The following is an 18,916-nucleotide window of genomic DNA, read 5'->3' as shown; positions in this document are numbered from 1 at the left end:
TATAAAGTCAGTACAAATCATTCTGTGTTCTGACAGACAACACAAAAGTCCAACGACAGTGAGAGGAGGACTGAGCCAATCCTGTGGTTGGAACAGAGTTAGAGCCACTTCAGATTAAGTTGAAACACATGAAAACATGAGGATCATGTCCACAAAGGTTTGGGTATGCTGTGGCCGCAGACACGAGTGAGATGAGCAGTAGCGTTACTTATTATGAAAGCCTACAAACACATACCAAGGCTCAAAAGACGAGGAAATTGTTGATCAGAAGGGTCCAAGCAATTCAGCAGTAACATTGACTTACACTGAAACTGAAACTTTACAGCTTCAGTCGGCTCTTACTACTGATGGTGTTTTAACAGAAGCAGTCCCATCCTTCCAATGTTCACTGTTTACCTGTTCAAGACGTCAAAGTTCCAGATATGTTCAACTGCATCATTCTGTATGGCAGAAATGAAGAGCGACGGTGATATCACAACAGCCTGCTTTTTTAAAAGTCAGCTGTAAAAGACAAAAGTAAGCCCAGTAAAACCAGTTAGTGAAACCATGAAGCACAGTCAAAAATGTCAGATATACACGGCTGATTAAAGTAAATGACCCACATTACCAACTCAGTCCATAAGCATTTCTGTTAGATAATTGCCCAGTGGCAGATGGTGGATGAACAAACAGCTGCATCTCATGTAACGACCACACTGAAGCTGCAGATCCATCATCAGATCCATATTTGAGCCTCATTTATGTATTAATTGCACTGGAGCATATGTGGACCGCAACTGAGGGAATATATGAGTTTTGTTTTATGTTCTCCTCGCTGTAAATGAGAACATTTCTTAACTTTGTTCTGAGGACATAAACATAATATTTTGAGGGTTTTTTTCTTTCACTGTGTCACGTTTTTAGTTGGTGTTGGGGCCCATTCGCAAAGTGCACAGCTAGTCCTGTACTGCTAATGGGGTCGCAAATCCCGAAAGATCAAATATGCTGTTTGTGCTGCTGTGCTTGACTGTGGAAAAAATACCCCCACAGGTAAAAGGCTTCTCCTGTTGGAAGACAAAAAAGATAAAACTGTCAGTTTAACCCTTTAAAGCCGGTCGGAGCGGGCACTCTCCGTTTTGCGTAACTATTTTTAAATCCCGGTAGCTCTGCAACCACGTGAGCTAGCGCAAAAATTTTTTTTGCGTATGAAACCAGAGTTGTACTTACATCTTATGCCATCAGCTTGTCCTCGGTCACAGTTTCCTTCCACATATAGCTTTGCAAAAACTGCATAAAAAGCACTTGCAGCAACAAAAACATAATATTCCAGAAACACGCTTTGCTGATCCGATCAGCTGTTCATAACACTTCCTACGTCCATCAGCGCAAACTATCACATGTCCGCCATGACCTGCCCGAAACCGGAAGTGACGTCATTTTCGCGGAAATGTAGTTTTTTACCATCAAGGCCTCATGAGCCTATACTGGTGTTTTTAAAAGTTATGTTTGACTTTATGACTTTCTGTGTGGTTTCTGGGATGCTTAGGACTCATATTGCACTGCTGGAAATAGTTTATTTTGATGCATATGCTGCTTTTTTGCAAATTTGCATTATAATATTTATTTTCGTTTTTCCTGCAGTGTATAAAAATTGGTGTATTTCAAAAATAAAACTATGAAGACGCTCAAAATAAATTTCCTGTGGTGGGAAACTATTTTGTGCAACTTCTTTGTATTTACAGTTTTGAGGGATAAGCCTCTTAAATTTCTCTAACTAGAAATATATGTTAAAAAAACAAAAACGATTTTCAATTTTTTTGTAGTTTATTGCACTTTTTTGCAATTTATGTAATTACTATGCACTTAATGCAAACATATTATTAAAATTTAGGCTGTAATGGTTGTATTGATGTATAGCAACTTGAAATGCTCCCAAAAATGGCTCCACAGCATGTAAAAATATAATATAAGCTCTGGCGGACTTGGTTCTATGGTAGGTCTTAAAGGGTTAAAAGTGCCAAAGTGTATTTAAGTTGGTTCCACTCAACAGGATGTTATTAAGAGAGACACCATCATGCTTAGCGCTGGAGTTGAGTACTACCTGTACTTGGCCTGGTTTACGCAGGTAATAAACTCCAAAGATTGGAAAGTACCAGCACTGTTGTTCACCAGTGGGTGGTGGGGCTGGTTCAGCATGCCCTGCCTCAAAGATCTTCCCCATAAAGGCAATCATATGTTCTTTCATGTCTGGCCTTTTTTTCAAGCATGTGCCGTAACATCAAAAGACACTTGACCGCTTTGGTTCGATTGTTGAGGAGATTGCACCTTGGTTGGTTGCCCACAGCCAGCCAATCAACCAGCCAATGATGTCACGCGTTGTACTTCGCACAAGATGGCACTAGACATGTTTCTCTACTTTTAAGCACTTCTTTCTTAAATCCAATACAGACAGTGTTACTTCTGTGTCAGTTTTTGAGAGCAGGGCCCCATAGTGTGAATTGTCCTTTATAACATGAAGTGCTTCATGTCGAAACTTCATCCTAACAGACAGCGAGGGGCAAGTCATCTGGTTTCAAATGAAATCCGACTGTGTAAAAGTGTGAATTTGAAAATTGTCTTTGGTGTCCCGACTGTGTAAACGTGGTAAACACTGCTGTTGATGGTCTTCACTAATTTCAAGCCTTATTGAATACACCATGAAGTTAATTTTGTACATCATGTTTTCGGATGGCGCCTACCATGTAACCCCGGCTCTCTGAAAACTGCCAACGATGAAGGAGGAGTGTTAACCATCTCTTTCAAGATCGCTAACTGCAGCTGGGCAAGTGATGTTGTTAACCTGTCTTTAAACTCGGTGTTCCCCTGAGAGGCAGTGATAGTCGTAGCTAATATTGCTAAGCTTTAATAGCAGCAAACAAAAACAGAAGCTCGATTGATGGTTAAAATAAGGGCCTTTATATATTGCATTTATATAGCACTTTTCAGGACCCCTTAAAGCGCTTTACAATGCCATTATTCATTCACTCTTACATTCACACACTGGTGGAGGCAGCTACAGTTGTAGCCACAGCTGGGGCAGACTGACAGAGGCGAGGCTCCCATATCGCGCCATCGGCCCCTCTGGCCATCACCAGTAGGCGGTAGGTGAAGTGTTAGTCCAAGGACACAATGACTGAGACTGTCCGAGCCGGGGCTCGAACCGGCAACCTTCCGATTACAAGACGAACTCCCAACTCTTGAGCCACGATCGCACGATGACTGGTCTTTACATGTACGGGCATTTACGGACCTACCGTGGAGGAACTACCACTGGTGACGCCAGAAGGTTTGGGTCCGATGCCAAGTGAGGATTAAAAGAGAACCACTGCTCATTCCTTGCAACTAGTGGTGGTGGTAATGTGGTAATTTTTAAGAGGCAAAGGAAGATTGACAAAGACACAAAAGTTTATATAGGAGTAGGGATGGCTACCGGTATCTCTTCTTGTGTGATGGCAGATGCTCCCTTCACCCTGGACAAAAAGGCTAAAATGACCAAAGAAAAAGTGGAAAACAGTTAAACATGAGAGGTTTTTGGACAAAGTTTGTGTTTTCTCCATTGTTTAAGCTGCTTCCAGCCAAGAGTGATACCATATATGCCCCATAGCTGCAGAAAAGGCTAACATTGTTATCTTTTTACAAAAAAACAGCTGAACATGAGAGGTTTTTGGACCAATTTTGTGTTCTCCATTCTTTAAGCACCGTTTAAGCACCGGCACCGTTTCAAAAGTACTGGTTTGGCACCGGTATCGGATAAAACCTAAACGATACCCATCCCTATATAGGAGTTTTAAAAAATCAATCCAGCTAAAAACAATTCTGCTTCTCCCAAATGTTGGTCGAACTCCGTGTATATTTATATGAAATTTGTTCATAAATCAAGTTTCTTACAGCTGTATTACCGTAAGTTATCATGAGGGGAAAACCCCGTATTTACAATGTAACACGCACATGCGTGGTATGCTGCCTTGGTCTCAAACCAGGTGTCTAAATTGATGACAAAGTAGAGCGATGAGACTGAGCAACACCAAATAAAAACAACAAAATTCCTCGCAGCGTTCTTGGGCCACACTGGAATAATTCACATGTGTTTTGCAATCAGGGACATATGGTCTCACTTCCTTGAGCTAAAAATACTCCTTAGGAATGTTCTGGACACAATACATCGGGCATCGAGCGACATACAGACGCTTATAAATTTCAGATGGATAACAGAGAGACACGCTATGAAACGTCCAGACACGCACAGTTCCACTTTAATGAGCGTGCGTTTGGTGTTGGCTGAACATTGAGAAATGTAGCCACAGATGACGATGAAGTCGGTGTCTTATTTGGAACTTCTGTCTGTCTGTGCATTTACATTTCCTGCTGTTGTTTAGTCCAGGTATTTGGCTTCATCCCACAGTACAAAGTTCATTCATCAGTGAGAATAGCATTTATATGGTGCATTATTAGTGTTACATCCAGTCTTGCATATTTAAGCTTATAGTTAATAGGCAGGTTTATTGTATACTGCTTCTCCCAGGACCCTCTTCCTTTGAGAACATACTGCTCACTGTCTGTGTCCACGTAAACAAAACATAAAACATAAATGTGGAGGTCACTGAAGTCAGTTTGAAGCTGATGTTAAATAGATGCCAAATTTGCAAACTTCTGGCAAAAATAAGGAGGAATTGATTTAATTTCTTTATTTTTGCCTTTTTGTGGTCTAACTTCTGTTTTTAACTGGAATTACGACGTGACATGAAAGGCTTCACTTGAACTGATTTCAGTCAAAACATCTCAGCCCATCCAAACATGTGGCATTTGCAGAAATGGAAAACAATGTTTTAAAGGTCATTTTATGATTGGTTAGTTATGATTGGGGTTAAAGCATCGGAGAATATTTAAAATGTGGTGACACAGCAAAATAGTAGTGAACAATGGCTGATCCAGGATATTATAGCTGCTGTCCATAACTGGCTATCACAAAGTGCATGCATTAGAAAAGCTGAAAGCGCTTCCTTGATCCAGTCTGGGCATTTTGGGGTTTGTGATTAATGATGGGCTGGATGTCAGCCAGTAGATTACTTCTCACTGCTCGAATTTTGTCTGACGTAGCTCATCTGCTCTTTGTATGAGGATTAAAAACCAAAGGGTTTAGTGGGTGGAACACAGTTAGCCAACCTGACAAACTATGGCTTTCCTGTCAGCTAATCTGTAATCCAGGAAACAGAGGAATACAGTCTTGTGTCTGTGTGCTTGTTTTTGAGCATATTTAGTTGGATGGTATTAAAAGCACTAAAATCAAAGAACATAACTCTCACATCAGCTCCGAATGCCCCCAGATGAGGAAGGATTTCATGATGTGCCATGTAAGGGCCACTGATCTGTCGTCGTTCAGTTCAAGCGGACACTGGCACCGGCAGAACACAGGATGCTTCCACAGTGTTGAGTCAGATTGAAGATCCTGTTGAGAAGTAGACACAGGTAGGGGGGGAAGCACAGTCCTCAAGCAGCTTTGAACACACCCTCTGGGCCATCAGCCTTCCCAGAGCTTAGGCTTCCCAGCTCCAGTCTCACCCGTGCCTCTGTGACGTAAAAGAGGCACAGGTGTGAGAGGGAAGTACCTGATCCATATTAGAAATGCAAGGAGGAGGAGAAGACATAGTTTCAGTGAACAGAGAAGCAGCGGGACTGGGTGTGACCATGTAGTCAAATCCGTTGAAGAACTGGTTGAGTCCATCAGCTCCTTAACCCTTTAAGACCTACCATAGAACCAAGTCCGCCAGAGCTTATATTATATTTTTACATGCTGTGGAGCCATTTTTGGGAGCATTTCAAGTTGCTATACATCAATACAACCATTATAGCCTAAGTTTTAATAATATGTCTGCATTAAGTGCATAGTAATTACATAAATTGCAAAAAAGTGCAATAAACTACAAAAAAATTGAAAATCGTTTTTGTTTTTTTAACATATATTTCTAGTTAGAGAAATTTAAGAGGCTTATCCCTCAAAACTGTAAATACAAAAAAGTTGCACAAAATAGTTTCCCACCACAGGAAATTTATTTTGAGTGTCTTCATAGTTTTATTTTTGAAATACACCAATTTTTATACACTGCAGGAAAAACGAAAATAAATATTATAATGCAAATTTGCAAAAAAGCAGCATATGCATCAAAATAAACTATTTCCAGCAGTGCAATATGAGTCCTAAGCATCCCAGAAACCACACAGAAAGTCATAAAGTCAAACATAACTTTTAAAAACACCAGTATAGGCTCATGAGGCCTTGATGGTAAAAAACTAAATTCAAAAATGACGTCACTTCCGGTTTCGGGCAGGTCATGGCGGACATGCGATAGTTCGCGCTGATGGACGTAGGAAGTGTTACAAACAGCTGATCGGATCGGTAAAAGCGTGTTTCTGGAATATTATGTTTTTGTTGCTGCAAGTGCTTTTTATGCAGTTTTTGCAAAACTATATGTGGAAGGAAACTGTGACCGAGGACAAGCTGATGGCATAAGATGTAAGTACAACTCCTCCGGTTTCATATGCAAAAAAAAATTATTGCGCTAGCTCACGTGGTTGCAGAGCTACCGGGATTTAAAAATAATTACGCAAAACGGAGCATGCCACTGTGACCGGTTTTAAAGGGTTAAATGGCTCTTTTCTTTTTGTTGAAGCCAGAGATGGCACCGATTCCCCATCCATCTCTGAACGTTACCCTTTTCTAGTTGGCAATTCAATTCAATTCAATTCAATTCAATTTTATTTATATAGCGCCAAATCACAACAAAAGTCGCCTCAAGGCGCTTCATAGATACAGAGAAAAGCCCAACAATCATATGACCCCCTATGAGCAGCACTTTGGCAACAGTGGGAAGGAAAAACTCCCTTTTAACAGGAAGAAACCTCCAGCAGAACCAGGCTCAGGGAGGGGCGGGGCCATCTGCTGTGATTGGTTGGGGTGAGAGAAGGAAGACAGGATAAAGACATGCTGTGGAAGAGAGACAGAGGTTAAAAACAGATATGATTCAATACAGAGAGGTCTGTTAACACATAGTGAGTGAGAAAGGTGACTGGAAAGGAAAAACCCAATGCATCATGGGAATCCCCCGGCAGCCTACATCTATTGCAGCATAACTAAGGGAGGATTCAGGGTCACCTGGTCCAGCCCTAACTATATGCTTTAGCAAAAAGGAAAGTTTTAAGCCTAATCTTAAAAGTAGAGATAGTGTCTGTCTCCCGAATCCAAACTGGAAGCTGGTTCCACAGAAGAGGGGCCTGAAAACTGAAGGCTCTGCCTCCCATTCTACTTTTAAATACTCTAGGAACAACAAGTAGACCTGCAGAGCGAGAGCGAAGTGCTCTAATAGGGTGATATGGTACTACAAGGTCATTAAGATAAGATGGGGCCTGATTATTTAAGACCTTGTATGTGAGGAGCAGGATTTTGAATTCAATTCTGGATTTAACAGGAAGCCAGAACAGGAGAAATCTGCTCTCTCTTTCTAGTCCCTGTCAGGACTCTTGCTGCAGCATTTTGGATTAACTGAAGGCTTTTCAGTGAGTTTTTTGGACATCCTGATAATAATGAATTGCAGTAGTCCAGCCTGGAAGTAATAAATGCATGAACTAGTTTTTCAGCGTCCCTCTGAGACAGGATATTTCTAATTTTAGAGATGTTGCGCAAATGGAAGAACGCAGTCTTACATATTTGTTTAATATGTGCGTTGAAGGACATATCCTGGTCAAAAATGACTCCAAGGTTCCTCACAGTGACATGAAATTGCCTTCATGTCACTAGTTAGTTATTGTGGAAACAGCATACAGTCTTTGTGGGTATTATTGTGTGTTTACAGAAGTTCATGTCAATCTATCTGTTTCCACCAGCACGTTCAGAGCAGGCGCCCTCAGAGCTTCAGTAGCATCAGGTGTCCGTTTCCTGACTGGGAGTTTAGTTGCAGACAATCTTTGACATTACCACACAGTATAAGGGTGAAACCAGTTAGATCCACATTGGAGTCGGGCGATGATTCAACCATGTTTCAGTAAAACAGACTGCACTCACAGTATACTAAGTCTCAACCAATATCTCCAGCACATCACTTTAAGCTGGCAGAGACATTTCCCATGATGGGCTTAACATCACCATGCCTTCAGAGCAAATCTGTTGCACTGAAAAATCTCTTCTCCTGAGTAAACACTTCCCACAGAAGGATCCGTCAGTACTTGACAAAAAACACACATCATGTTTCACACCTTGCTCTTTTTCTTTCTCTTGTGCTCAGGTATGACTATACCAGAAGAAGACACAGAGGCGGGTCAGACTGGAAAGTACTGCCTAGTGGCTATTGGCAGACTGCAGGTGTGTGGTGACACAAACAATTTAAACACTTTGATAAAATGGAAGGAATGGCTGTGTTTGTGTGTTTTTATGTATTCCATATGGACATCTCTCAGAGTTTTCAGGTCCACAGGTGTATAAAATCAAGCACCTCGCCGTAGAGTCTGCCATTAGAAATGTTTGAAAGAATGGTTTGTTCTGAAAAGCTCACTTAATTTGAGTTATTGTAAGATGAATAGGACTCTTCCCTCCTGGATTATTCTGCAACTATAAGTGATATTGTTGTAAAGTGTTCAGAAAGTGGCAGACTATGTAAATGTATAGCATGCATAAAATTCTCCAACGATCTGTTGAATGAATAATGTGTGCCGAGAGCTTTATCACAGGTGTATGTTAGCATAGCTTAGCTAGCATAGCTTTAGTATTTAAACTCAGCAGTGGGAAGAGTGATCCAATGTAAAGTGAACTGGGATAGATGTACTCCTGCAGATGAGTTGATGGACTTCACTCAGGCACAAAAACAAGAAGCAAACAGAGGAGAGCAGGGAGCGAGAGGAGGTATTTCCAGCACCATGAAATATATAATTGTCTTTCGTATTCAACGAGGCAAACGATGTTGATTAGACAAATAACTTAAAATTAATGTACAGTGAAATACATTCGTTTTTTTAAGGGGTTATTTTAAATTCTCATTGAATTGCCGTAGCATCCTCATTTATGGGAGATGTTTACATTGATTTTAATATTATATTGTATTGTCGAGGCGTTCCCAGGTATGCGATAGCTATATTCTCTCCACTGAGTCCTGGGTCTACTCCAGGGTCCCCTCCCGATAGGACCTCCCTGGTCTGAACACCTTACCCAGGAGACACCTGCCTTAACTGGCTCCTTTCAATGTGGAGGAGCAATGACTCCTGAATGACTGAACTCCTCACCCTATCGCTATGGCAGAGCCATTTCTTATCTGCAATCTCATTTTTCCGACACTGGGCATCAATTGAATGTAAAACAATTAAATGGTAAAATGGTAAATGGCCTGTATTTGTATAGCGCTTTACTAGTCCCTAAGGACCCCAAAGCGCTTTACACATCCACACATTCACACACTGGTGATGGCAGCTACATTGTAGCCGCAGCCACCCTGGGGCGCACTGACAGAGGCGAGGCGAGGATTACAAGGCGAACTCCCAACTCTTGAACCACGATCGCCCCAATTAGATTAAACATATAGTAGATTTGGTACCGACTAGTGACAGTAGTAACAATTAGTTAAGCACATCCCTAGTATCAAACAATAGCTATGAAGAGAGACAGAATAAACACGTTACATAGAATTTATAAATTGATTTGCGTCTCACTGTGTGAAGTATTTGATCCCCAAACGAAGCATGACGAAGTACTTGGTGGAGAAACCTTTGTTGGCAAGCCCAGCAGTAAGATGTTTCCTGTATTTGATCACCAGCTTTACACACTGTGGACATACGGCATTGCACTTAAGCTCTGACCAATGTGACACTTTATTTAAGGTTGCTTGGATACCAGTACTCATCATGGAGCAGCTTTCCAGCTGTTTCATTCGCTCTCACTGTCTGCTTCTGCTCCTCAAGTTCACCTCCCTTCCAGGTTCTGCCGTCCTCCTAAAATACGGGAGGCATGACTGGCTGCCAAACAGCCTTGAACCCAACCAGCTGAGCCACAGACCGCACCACGCCACACACATTTTAGGATTGATTTGGACTCCTCTTAACAGGAACTCTTGAAGTCACTTAGATTTCTTGGCTGCCAAACGGAAGCTCAAAACTTCAGCGCCACAGATTTTCTATAGTGAGGTCTGGAAACTGGGTAGCCCACTGCTTAATAATAATAATGGATTGGATTTATATAGCGCTTTTCAATTCCACTATTCATTCACTCTCACATTCACACACTGGTGGAGGCAGCTACAGTTGTAGCCACAGCTGCCCTGGGGCAGGCTGACAGAAGCGAGGCTGCCATATCGCTCTGGCCATCACCAGTAGGCAACGGGTAAAGTGTCCTGCCCAAGGACACAACGACAGAGCCCAGGGATCGAACCGGCGACCTTCCGGTTACAGATACGCTTCCCAACCCCCTGAGCCCCTTAATGCAATGAAGACCTCTAGCAGAAGAACGACCCCAAAGCATGATGTTTCCCACCTCCGAGTTTGGCTATGGGGATGGTGTTCTTTGAATCATACTCAGCATTTCTTGTCCTCCAAACATGGCAGGTCGAGCTAGATTTTTCTTCCATCTGACCACAGCCCTTTCTCTGAAGCCTTCTCTGACTCATGTAGATGTTTACTGGCAAACTTAAGACAGGCCTGTTCATGTGCCTTCTTGAGACTGGGGAATTTGCAGACACTGCAACATTATGATTCAATCCAATTTTATTTGCATAGCACAAAATCACAACAGTTGCCTCAAGACATTTTCTGTTTTAAGACCTTACAATGACACATAGAAAACCCCAACATTCAAATGACCCCCTATGAACAACACTTGGTAATGTTGGGAAGGAAAACAAGAAGACGCCTCAGGCAGAACCAGACTCAGGGAGGGGCAGCCATCTGTCACAGCTTGTTTGTGAGTGCATCATGGAAGACACCAGCAACATGGGGATTCAGGGTCACCTGATCCAACCGTAGCTGTAGGCGTCATCAAAAGGGAAAGTTTAAATTCTAATCTTAAAAGTAGAGGGTGTCTGTCTCCAGTCTAAACTGGACGCTGGTTCCACAGGGGTCTGAAAGTTGACGGCTCGGTCAACAGTGTTCTTAATGAATGTGGTCCCACCTCATGCGCCATGATTTTGCATGGAGCTCTAGACTGAAGGCGATTGATGTTGGTTTGATATTTTTTTCCATTTACGAATAAGTTGCCACCTTCTCACCCAACAAGCACTTTCTATCCGCTTTTTCCTATCGAACATTCATACGGAGAGCAACTTTGGGTTAATATTTTGCCCGAGGATATTTGGCATGCAGACTGGAGCAGCCAGGGATTTTTCCCTAAGCCACCCCCAAGTTTACAGCACCTGAAATTCCCAGGCGGTTTCTATCCAAATGCTAACCAGGCCCGACCCTGCTTAGCCTCCGAGATCAGACAAGCTCAGGCGTGCTCAGGGTGCTATGCAGGTCTACAGTATTGTCCCTGACGTCCTTTGACGGCTCTTTGGTCATGCCCATGGTGGCGCAGAGGAAAAGAAATCAATTCTGTGATCAAGTTTGATGTATATGCCTAATATTTTGATATCAGGAGTATCTGTAATTGATTTATTGTCATCTTTGGGGGCCAGAATCCTGGCTGTGTTATATTGGATCAAATACTTATTTCACTTAGTGACATGTAAATCATTTTGTAACTTTTACGCAATGTGTTTTTTCAAACTTTTGGTTGATATTGAATCATAAATATTTTGTTCTTTGTTTTCACTGAAGCACTACAAATTGCTTAGTTTTTCTCTTTACCACGTTTGGCAGTCAGATCACCAAATAGAAGGTTGTAATAACCCCCATTAACCTTCTTGAATCTTGAATGTGTGTGTGTGGGGCTTCCTCAGGTGACCAGCTCTCCAGTCTCAATGGATATGAACGGCCTGTCAGTTCCCACAGAGTTCCTGTCACGTCACAACTCTGATGGTGTCATCACTTTTGTGGATCCACGCTGCATCAGTGTCATTGGTTATCAGCCTCAGGTCAGACTTTGTACTGTGAATGTCCTGAAAACGTATAAAGACGATAGAGCTGGGCGATAGAACGATAACGATATGTATTGCGAAATAACTTTTTCTCGATAGAAAAATTAAACTATTGCGATAGACCTCACCGCTCTTGTCCTCTTAAAAAAAAAAGAACAGCCAATCCAAATTAAGTAGCGCAGAGCCGAACCAATCACAGCCGCAGCGTCACGTCACATGACTTGTTACGTACAGCACAAGTGCCAAGCCGCACATGTGTATTTGTTTGGGAAGCAGCCAGCCGCCGTGCCGTCCGGGTAATGGAGGAAATGAGTGCGCTGACTAGAGAAAAATCAACCGAGAGCGTGACCGAAGGTTACCGAAGAGAAAACAGATGATGGTTCCAACGCCGGAGAGATTGTCGAACGGAAGAGCCACAGAAGTTCTGTAGTGTGACGGTATTTCTGCTATTTCAAGTCTGACAAAAACAGAGTAGCACGCACTGTAAATGTGCCGAAAGCAAGTCTGGAAATCCAATAAAGCGGTGCATGCTCAGTCTCTGACTGGAAGCGCTAATTCGTCATTCGGCTTCTGTCAGACTAAAGTAACTGTTAAACTGTTTGAAAAGCTCAGCTGTACAACAAGGACAGATCGAGAATTTCCTTTTAGTTCTCAGTTTATTTGATATTGACAAAAGTTACTCAATTTTGTCTGTTCTTCTGTAAAACAAACTAAGATTTATTTTTAGAATTAATATTTTGTTTCTAAGTGGAATTGACAGTTTAGTAGTTTTGTTTGTTCTGTTTTGAAACTTAAACGCTTTAGCGGCTGCCTTTTGTGTAGTTTGCAATATTTGCCTTTATTTATCTGAAAAAGTCTCATGTTCCTTAAGTACATCTACCCTGTTGAACCTATTATGGGAAATAAATATTTAAATCAAAACAAGCTGCTGATTATTTCACATTTTACTTGTGAGCAACGGCACATTTAAATCTTACAAATATAGTTATTTGGCTTATATCGTGATATATATCGTTATCGCCTGAAATGAAAAAAAAAAACATATCGTGATATGAAAAAATCTTATATCGCCCAGCTCTGAAAGACGACAGTTGTGTTATCATGTTGTTAATGTGTTTTATGCAGTGTAAAGGGTTTTTCAAAGTTCAGTCCTGTTAGTTTCAACATGCCGGTTGTTGTGTGCTAAAAACAATGGTTTGACAAAGTTTTGACTCGATCAGCGTTAACCCCGCCCCCTGCGTTTGATGAGTAAGGTTGACAGATAAAATAAATTTATGGTGAGACCTGAAGGAGTCAACTGTGCCAAAATGAATTAATTAAATACACCATTAAATAATTATTTAAATGTGGCAATAATTAATTAATGTGTTTAGAAAATTAATTAATTATTTAATGGTGTATTTAATTAATTCATTATGGCAGTCCTGGCATTCCATAAGTAAGTCACCAACAGTGACCATTAGATTTTAACTTTGATTCAGTCCTCCCACAGTCCAAAGGCATCCTTGTTAAGTTCATTGATTATTTTAAATTAGGGCGATTGCCTATGTATGAATCTAAGCGTATGCAGTTGTCTGTCTTTGTTTGGACTGGAAGATGTACCCTGTTTCTCACCCAGTGACATCAGGCATATTCTCCAGCCCTGCCATGTCACCGAAGAAGATGATTAAGAAAATAAATGGATGGATGATTGATGAGTGACCCAGCACAACACTCGAGAACTGTTTTACAAAAGTACAAACAGGAAGAAGGAGAACAGAGAATTTACGTTCATTTCACGACTACTTGCTAGCCCGTTTAGACTTTTATTGACTGCTTCTCCTGACTGACTTAAGAAATACAACTGAGTCATCTGTTTGTTATATTAAGATACAAAAACACATCCTGTTTGTTGAAGGTCATCTCACTCTAATATAACTGTTATATTGTTGTTGATATTTTTTCTTTTTAGTCACTTTATTCAAATATAATTACATCTATAATATCTGCCAGGAAAAGAAATGCATACACTCCGAATTAATTTGGTATAATTGATAAAGCAAGAATAAGCTCCTAACAGCTGACTGCTGTCTTGTCCTTCAGGACCTGCTGGGGAAAGATATTCTGGAGTTCTGCCATCCCGAAGACCAGAGCCACCTGAGAGAAAGTTTTCAACAGGTAAGACTGCGCTGTAGCTTTTTCCTTAAACGCAACACTTCTGTTACGTCTTTCTGTACTCATTCACCGTCAGCAGAAGAAGCTTTTACATCAGATTACCAGGGCTGGCAGGGAGGTTATAAACACAGCTGAACACATTCTTAGAGGAAATTTGGATATTACTTTGAAGCAGTCATTAGAGGCTCATCCATCCATTGATCATATTCATGAAGCTGTCAGCATCAGTCATCCAACATGTTTTATTTCTAGACGAACACGTTTTTTTCATCTGCTGTGGATTTTTCCATGTGTTCCTGTTTCCTTTGAGCTTAGCTCAAACAATGAAACACAGCAGTTGTGGTGTTTAGTTACTGATCACTATCACAAGTACAATACAAACACTTGATCAGGAAGGTCAGGCTTGATCAGTCTAAGATAAGTAATGGGGAGAGGAGAAATCCAGTAACACACAAATACAAAGTACATCAACAACTCTTTTACAGACACAGTCATCCATAAGCTGTCTCTCAGCAGATGATTGGGTTTACTGATCGTGTATTGTGCTTATGTCGACCACTTTTTCATTTCTCTGTCACAAGTAAAACTGATTGTGATCATGTAGGGGCTTAACTTTAATTTTCTGAAAGGTTACATACTCTAGTGGAATATCATATCATGACTTGGTGATTAAAACCTTTGCCTCTAACAGAGTTCTAGGCCTAACCCATTGGTGCATAGTTCACATAAGTTCGGAAAACATCAAAGTGTAAGTTTTCCAACTACCGCTCTCTACTATGGGGCACATTTGTGGATGGATGCAGAGGAAACACTCCACATGCATGGACACATGGATTTGGATACTAAGAAAAGCCACTAACGATACCTCTAACAGGGTTAAGATCCCAAACTTCCAAACTATGATTGTATTATGAGTTTGTACTACTTGTACAAAATCTTTTCTGATAAACTTAATTGCCCCTCTAAGAATTGCGTGTACCAGGGATCCCTGCGGTTATGTTGTTGGGGGGGCTTTCTCCCATGGCAAATTAGTCCTTGCTGAGGGACAAGACAAAGAGCGATTCAGAAGACCGCTATGAGTGAAAAATCAAGGGAACAATTCTGCTACCCTGCCCTGGAGCCAGGCCTTAGCTGAAGGCGCTGTAGGAGTCTGTGCAGTGTATGCCAGGTGATTGGCAATGGCGGGACCCTGGCGGACTGATCTCCAGCTACCGAGACAAGTGATTAGGACATAAATTGTCACCTCTGTGGTGGGAAAGGACCTGAGCTAGTTGGTTGAGAGGTTGAGAGGTACTGGCTAGATAAGGTCTGGCTCACCTCAACACACCTGGACTGTGGAACCCGGTTCTGGATAGAGTCTCCTGGAGAGAGGCTGGAATCTGTCCAAGTCTGGAGTTGTCCTTGGTGAGAGGCAGCAGGCTGGGGTGGGTATCTCGGTATCTGCTCGGCTTCCTGCCTGTATGTTTGCATTTATTCTGGTGGACAATAGGGTTTCTTACCTGCACCTTCAAGTTGGGGAACGGCCCTGACTTCCTGCCTGTGCTTATGTGCTGAATGACAGTTCAGAGAACCCTGGCCTTCTTGTAGTCCCGGAGTGGGGTGCTTGAGGGTGCCCCACCTATGGACTCTGCCGTCCTATTGGGAGACTTCACAACTCAACTGAGGATTTTGTCAGGCAGTGGACCTCCTTAATCCCACTGACACGTCTTCCATAGAGGAAGCAGAATCTGGGGACTAGGGGGATGACTTGTCCATCGCTGGGGGTGAGGTCACTGAGGCAGTAAAACAACTCCTTGGTGGCAGGGCCCATGGAGTGGATGAGGTCCACCCTGAGTTCTTGAAGGCACTGCATGTTGTAGGGCTGTCTTGGTTGACTCGCCTTTGCAATGTTCTGTGGAGATCTGGGGCGGTATCTTTGGATTGGCAGAACAGGGCGATGGTTCCCATCTTTAATAACAGGGACCAGAGGGTGTGCTCCAACTAGAGGGGGGCCACGCTCCTCAACCTCTCTGGGAAAGTCTATGCATGGGTGCTGGAAAGTAGAGTCTGTCCGTTAGTCAAACCTCAGATACCTCAGGGACAATGTGCTTTTTGTCCAAATCGCGTAACACTGGAACAGCTCCTCAGCCTCTCAAAGATACTTGAGGTTGTATGGGAGTTTGCCCAACCAGTCTGCATGTCGTGAACTTGGAGAAGACGTTTTACAGTGTCCCTTAAAGTATTCTGTGGGAGGTGCTTCGGGAGTACGTTAGGCCTGTTGCTATGGGCCATATATCAACCGTTATACAATCTCTGCAAGAGCTTGGTCAGCATTTCCAGCAATAAGTCGGACTCGTTCCCACTGGGTGTTGGACTCCGCCAAGCTGCCATTTCTCACCGATTCTGTTCATAATTTTAATGGACAGAATTTCTAGGCATAGTCAAGTGGCAGGCTTCCACTTGGTTGGTCTCAGATTCTCACCTCTGTTTTTTGCAGTTGATATGGTTCTGTTGGTTTCATCAGGTGCTGGCCTTCAGCTCACACTGGAATGGTCCAGCCAAACAGCAAAAATGAGACCCCGGACATGTTGGAGACACTATATCTCTTGGCTGGCTTGTTAGCCCCTCGGTGTTCCCACAGACAAGCTAGAAGAGATGGCTAAGGAGAGGGAGGTCCGGCCTTCTTTGCTTAGGCCCCCACAAACCAGCCCCCGAATAAGCAGAACAAAATGGATGAATTTAATTGTTCCCTCCCTTCTCACACAGGCAGTGTTGTTATCTCAGTCACCAGTCTGCATTTGGGTATATGTGCTTATGATGTACGTACGTCAATAAATGATCAAAATACGGGGTAGAAGCGCCTTTTGCTCAAAGTTATTGGGTGAGGACTCTGAGATCAATAATGATTACCTCCAAAGATCAAAGAAAATCTTTCCATATTCTCTACCACAGAATGAGAAAGACGTCACTTTATTTCTGTGTTTACATACCAACGTTTAAAAATCAGCTTTGTGACAAATGGATACCGGATCGTGCAGATTAAATAACATAATGAAGTAAAGTTTAATTCTCTAAGTGCCCAATAAAATAGGCCGGAGGGACCGGACGGACGGGGAGGGATATCTGGTAACTTCTTTATTTGATTTTGAGCGTGTGGTTTATTGATGGATCTCATTGATAAAGCCATGTGGTACATTTCACTTTGTGATGTGGTGCATTTGTTTTGATAGAGACACCCCAGTAAGCAACAACATATCACTGAGTTTTTCATGGCTGGATTTTACAAGATGAAAATGTTTTCGTCTCCTCTTTCCTCCCCATGTCTGTTGGGGGTGGAAACTAATCCTGGGCTACTCTGGCCTCCCTCCATCCCAAAGTCAACTTGGATGCATTTCACATTGAGAAGAATTGGAGAGCTTTCATTATTCAGACTATAGGCCGAGTGATTTCCTCAGAGAAAGGAAACTTGGGTCACACTGAAAGCATTACTACGACAGCTCAACTCAAAACCTTATTATTAAATGACATTTTAAAACAGCTGCAAATGATATATTTTAACATTCTTCTGCCAGATCAAACTGATTTCCTTGACAACTTGAAGCACTTAGATGGAATAAATAGGTTCCCCCTTTTGTTCTTGGCCTGGTGAATACTGGCATGCTAAAATGGTATAATTACATGCTTGATAACAGGAAGGCTAATTGAAGGTTTCACACTCCCTCAACTGCAAATTTAAAGTGAATTGTTCTGAGATGAAACACAAAAAAAGCTGTTGTCATATTATTTTGATTTTCTGACACACTTGTCTCCAACTCACCTGATAAATGGTAAATGGCCTGTATTTGTAAAGCGCTTTACTTGGTCCTAAGGACCCCAAAGCGCTTTGCACTACATCCAGTCATCCACCCATTCACGGCAAGCTACATTGTAGCCACAGCCACCCTGGGGCGCACTGACAGAGGCGAGGCTGCCGGACACTGGCGCCACCGGGCCCTCTGACCACCACCAGTAGGCAACGGGTGAAGTGTCTTGCCCAAGGACACAACGACCGAGACTGTCTGAGCCGGGGCTCGAACTGGCAACCTTCCGATTACAAGACGAACTCCCAACTCTTGAGCCACAATCGCCCGTAAAACACGGTCAATGCTGTATTAAATTGTGATTGTCTTGCTTCTGTAGGTGGTGAAATTGAAGGGTCAGGTCCTGTCAGTGATGTATCGTTTCCGGATGAAAAACAGAGAGTGGATGCTGATCCGAACCAGCAGTTTCACCTTTCAGAACCCATACTCTGACGAGATCGAGTACATCATCTGCACCAACACTAATGTGAAGTATGTTCTTTCTGTGTTCCACTATTTATCTAATAATTCAAATGTATTAAGACCATCAGGGGGGATAAAAGGAGAACTGTAAAGAGTTTGAAGCTCCAGCAACACTGGTAGTAAAAGAAGAGCTTTATTACTCTGTGGCCTTCATGTCAGGGTCATGCCTTCACTAAGCCTGATGACGTTGCGTGGTAGATCAAAATCTGGTGGTAATTTCCTGCATTCATCAATTGTGACAAGATGCCAAGCACCATGTTTATGACCCACTACAGGGGTCATTTTAACTCCCTGATCTTTTAAAAGTGTATTTAACTCTGTTAAATTTAAACCCCATCCTCTCCTTAATGATTTAGCCTAAAATGTGCTCATTCATGACTTATTGAATTCTGGGGTGGA

General features: G+C 42.2%; 1 protein-coding gene across 2 annotated transcripts in view; it reads left to right on the top strand.

Annotated features, from left to right (window-relative positions):
- Positions 1-18,916, top strand: part of arnt2 (aryl hydrocarbon receptor nuclear translocator 2) — a 76,686-nt gene that overhangs the window by 40,786 nt on the left and 16,984 nt on the right. For both annotated transcript variants that reach the window (XM_087842971.1, XM_087842975.1), the window contains 4 exons: positions 8,295-8,371; positions 11,925-12,059; positions 14,145-14,219; positions 18,375-18,526. In XM_087842971.1, the coding sequence (XP_087699097.1) occupies positions 8,295-8,371; positions 11,925-12,059; positions 14,145-14,219; positions 18,375-18,526 (439 nt within the window). The remainder of the gene's footprint in view (positions 1-8,294; positions 8,372-11,924; positions 12,060-14,144; positions 14,220-18,374; positions 18,527-18,916) is intronic.

The sequence above is a fragment of the Neolamprologus brichardi genome, chromosome 1 (genome assembly GCF_056152115.1).
Source record: "Neolamprologus brichardi isolate AB-2024 chromosome 1, ASM5615211v1, whole genome shotgun sequence".
NCBI classification, from domain to species: Eukaryota; Metazoa; Chordata; class Actinopteri; order Cichliformes; family Cichlidae; genus Neolamprologus; species Neolamprologus brichardi.
Note: the sequence above shows the minus strand (reverse complement) of the source record. Positions and strands in the feature narration are given on the sequence as shown.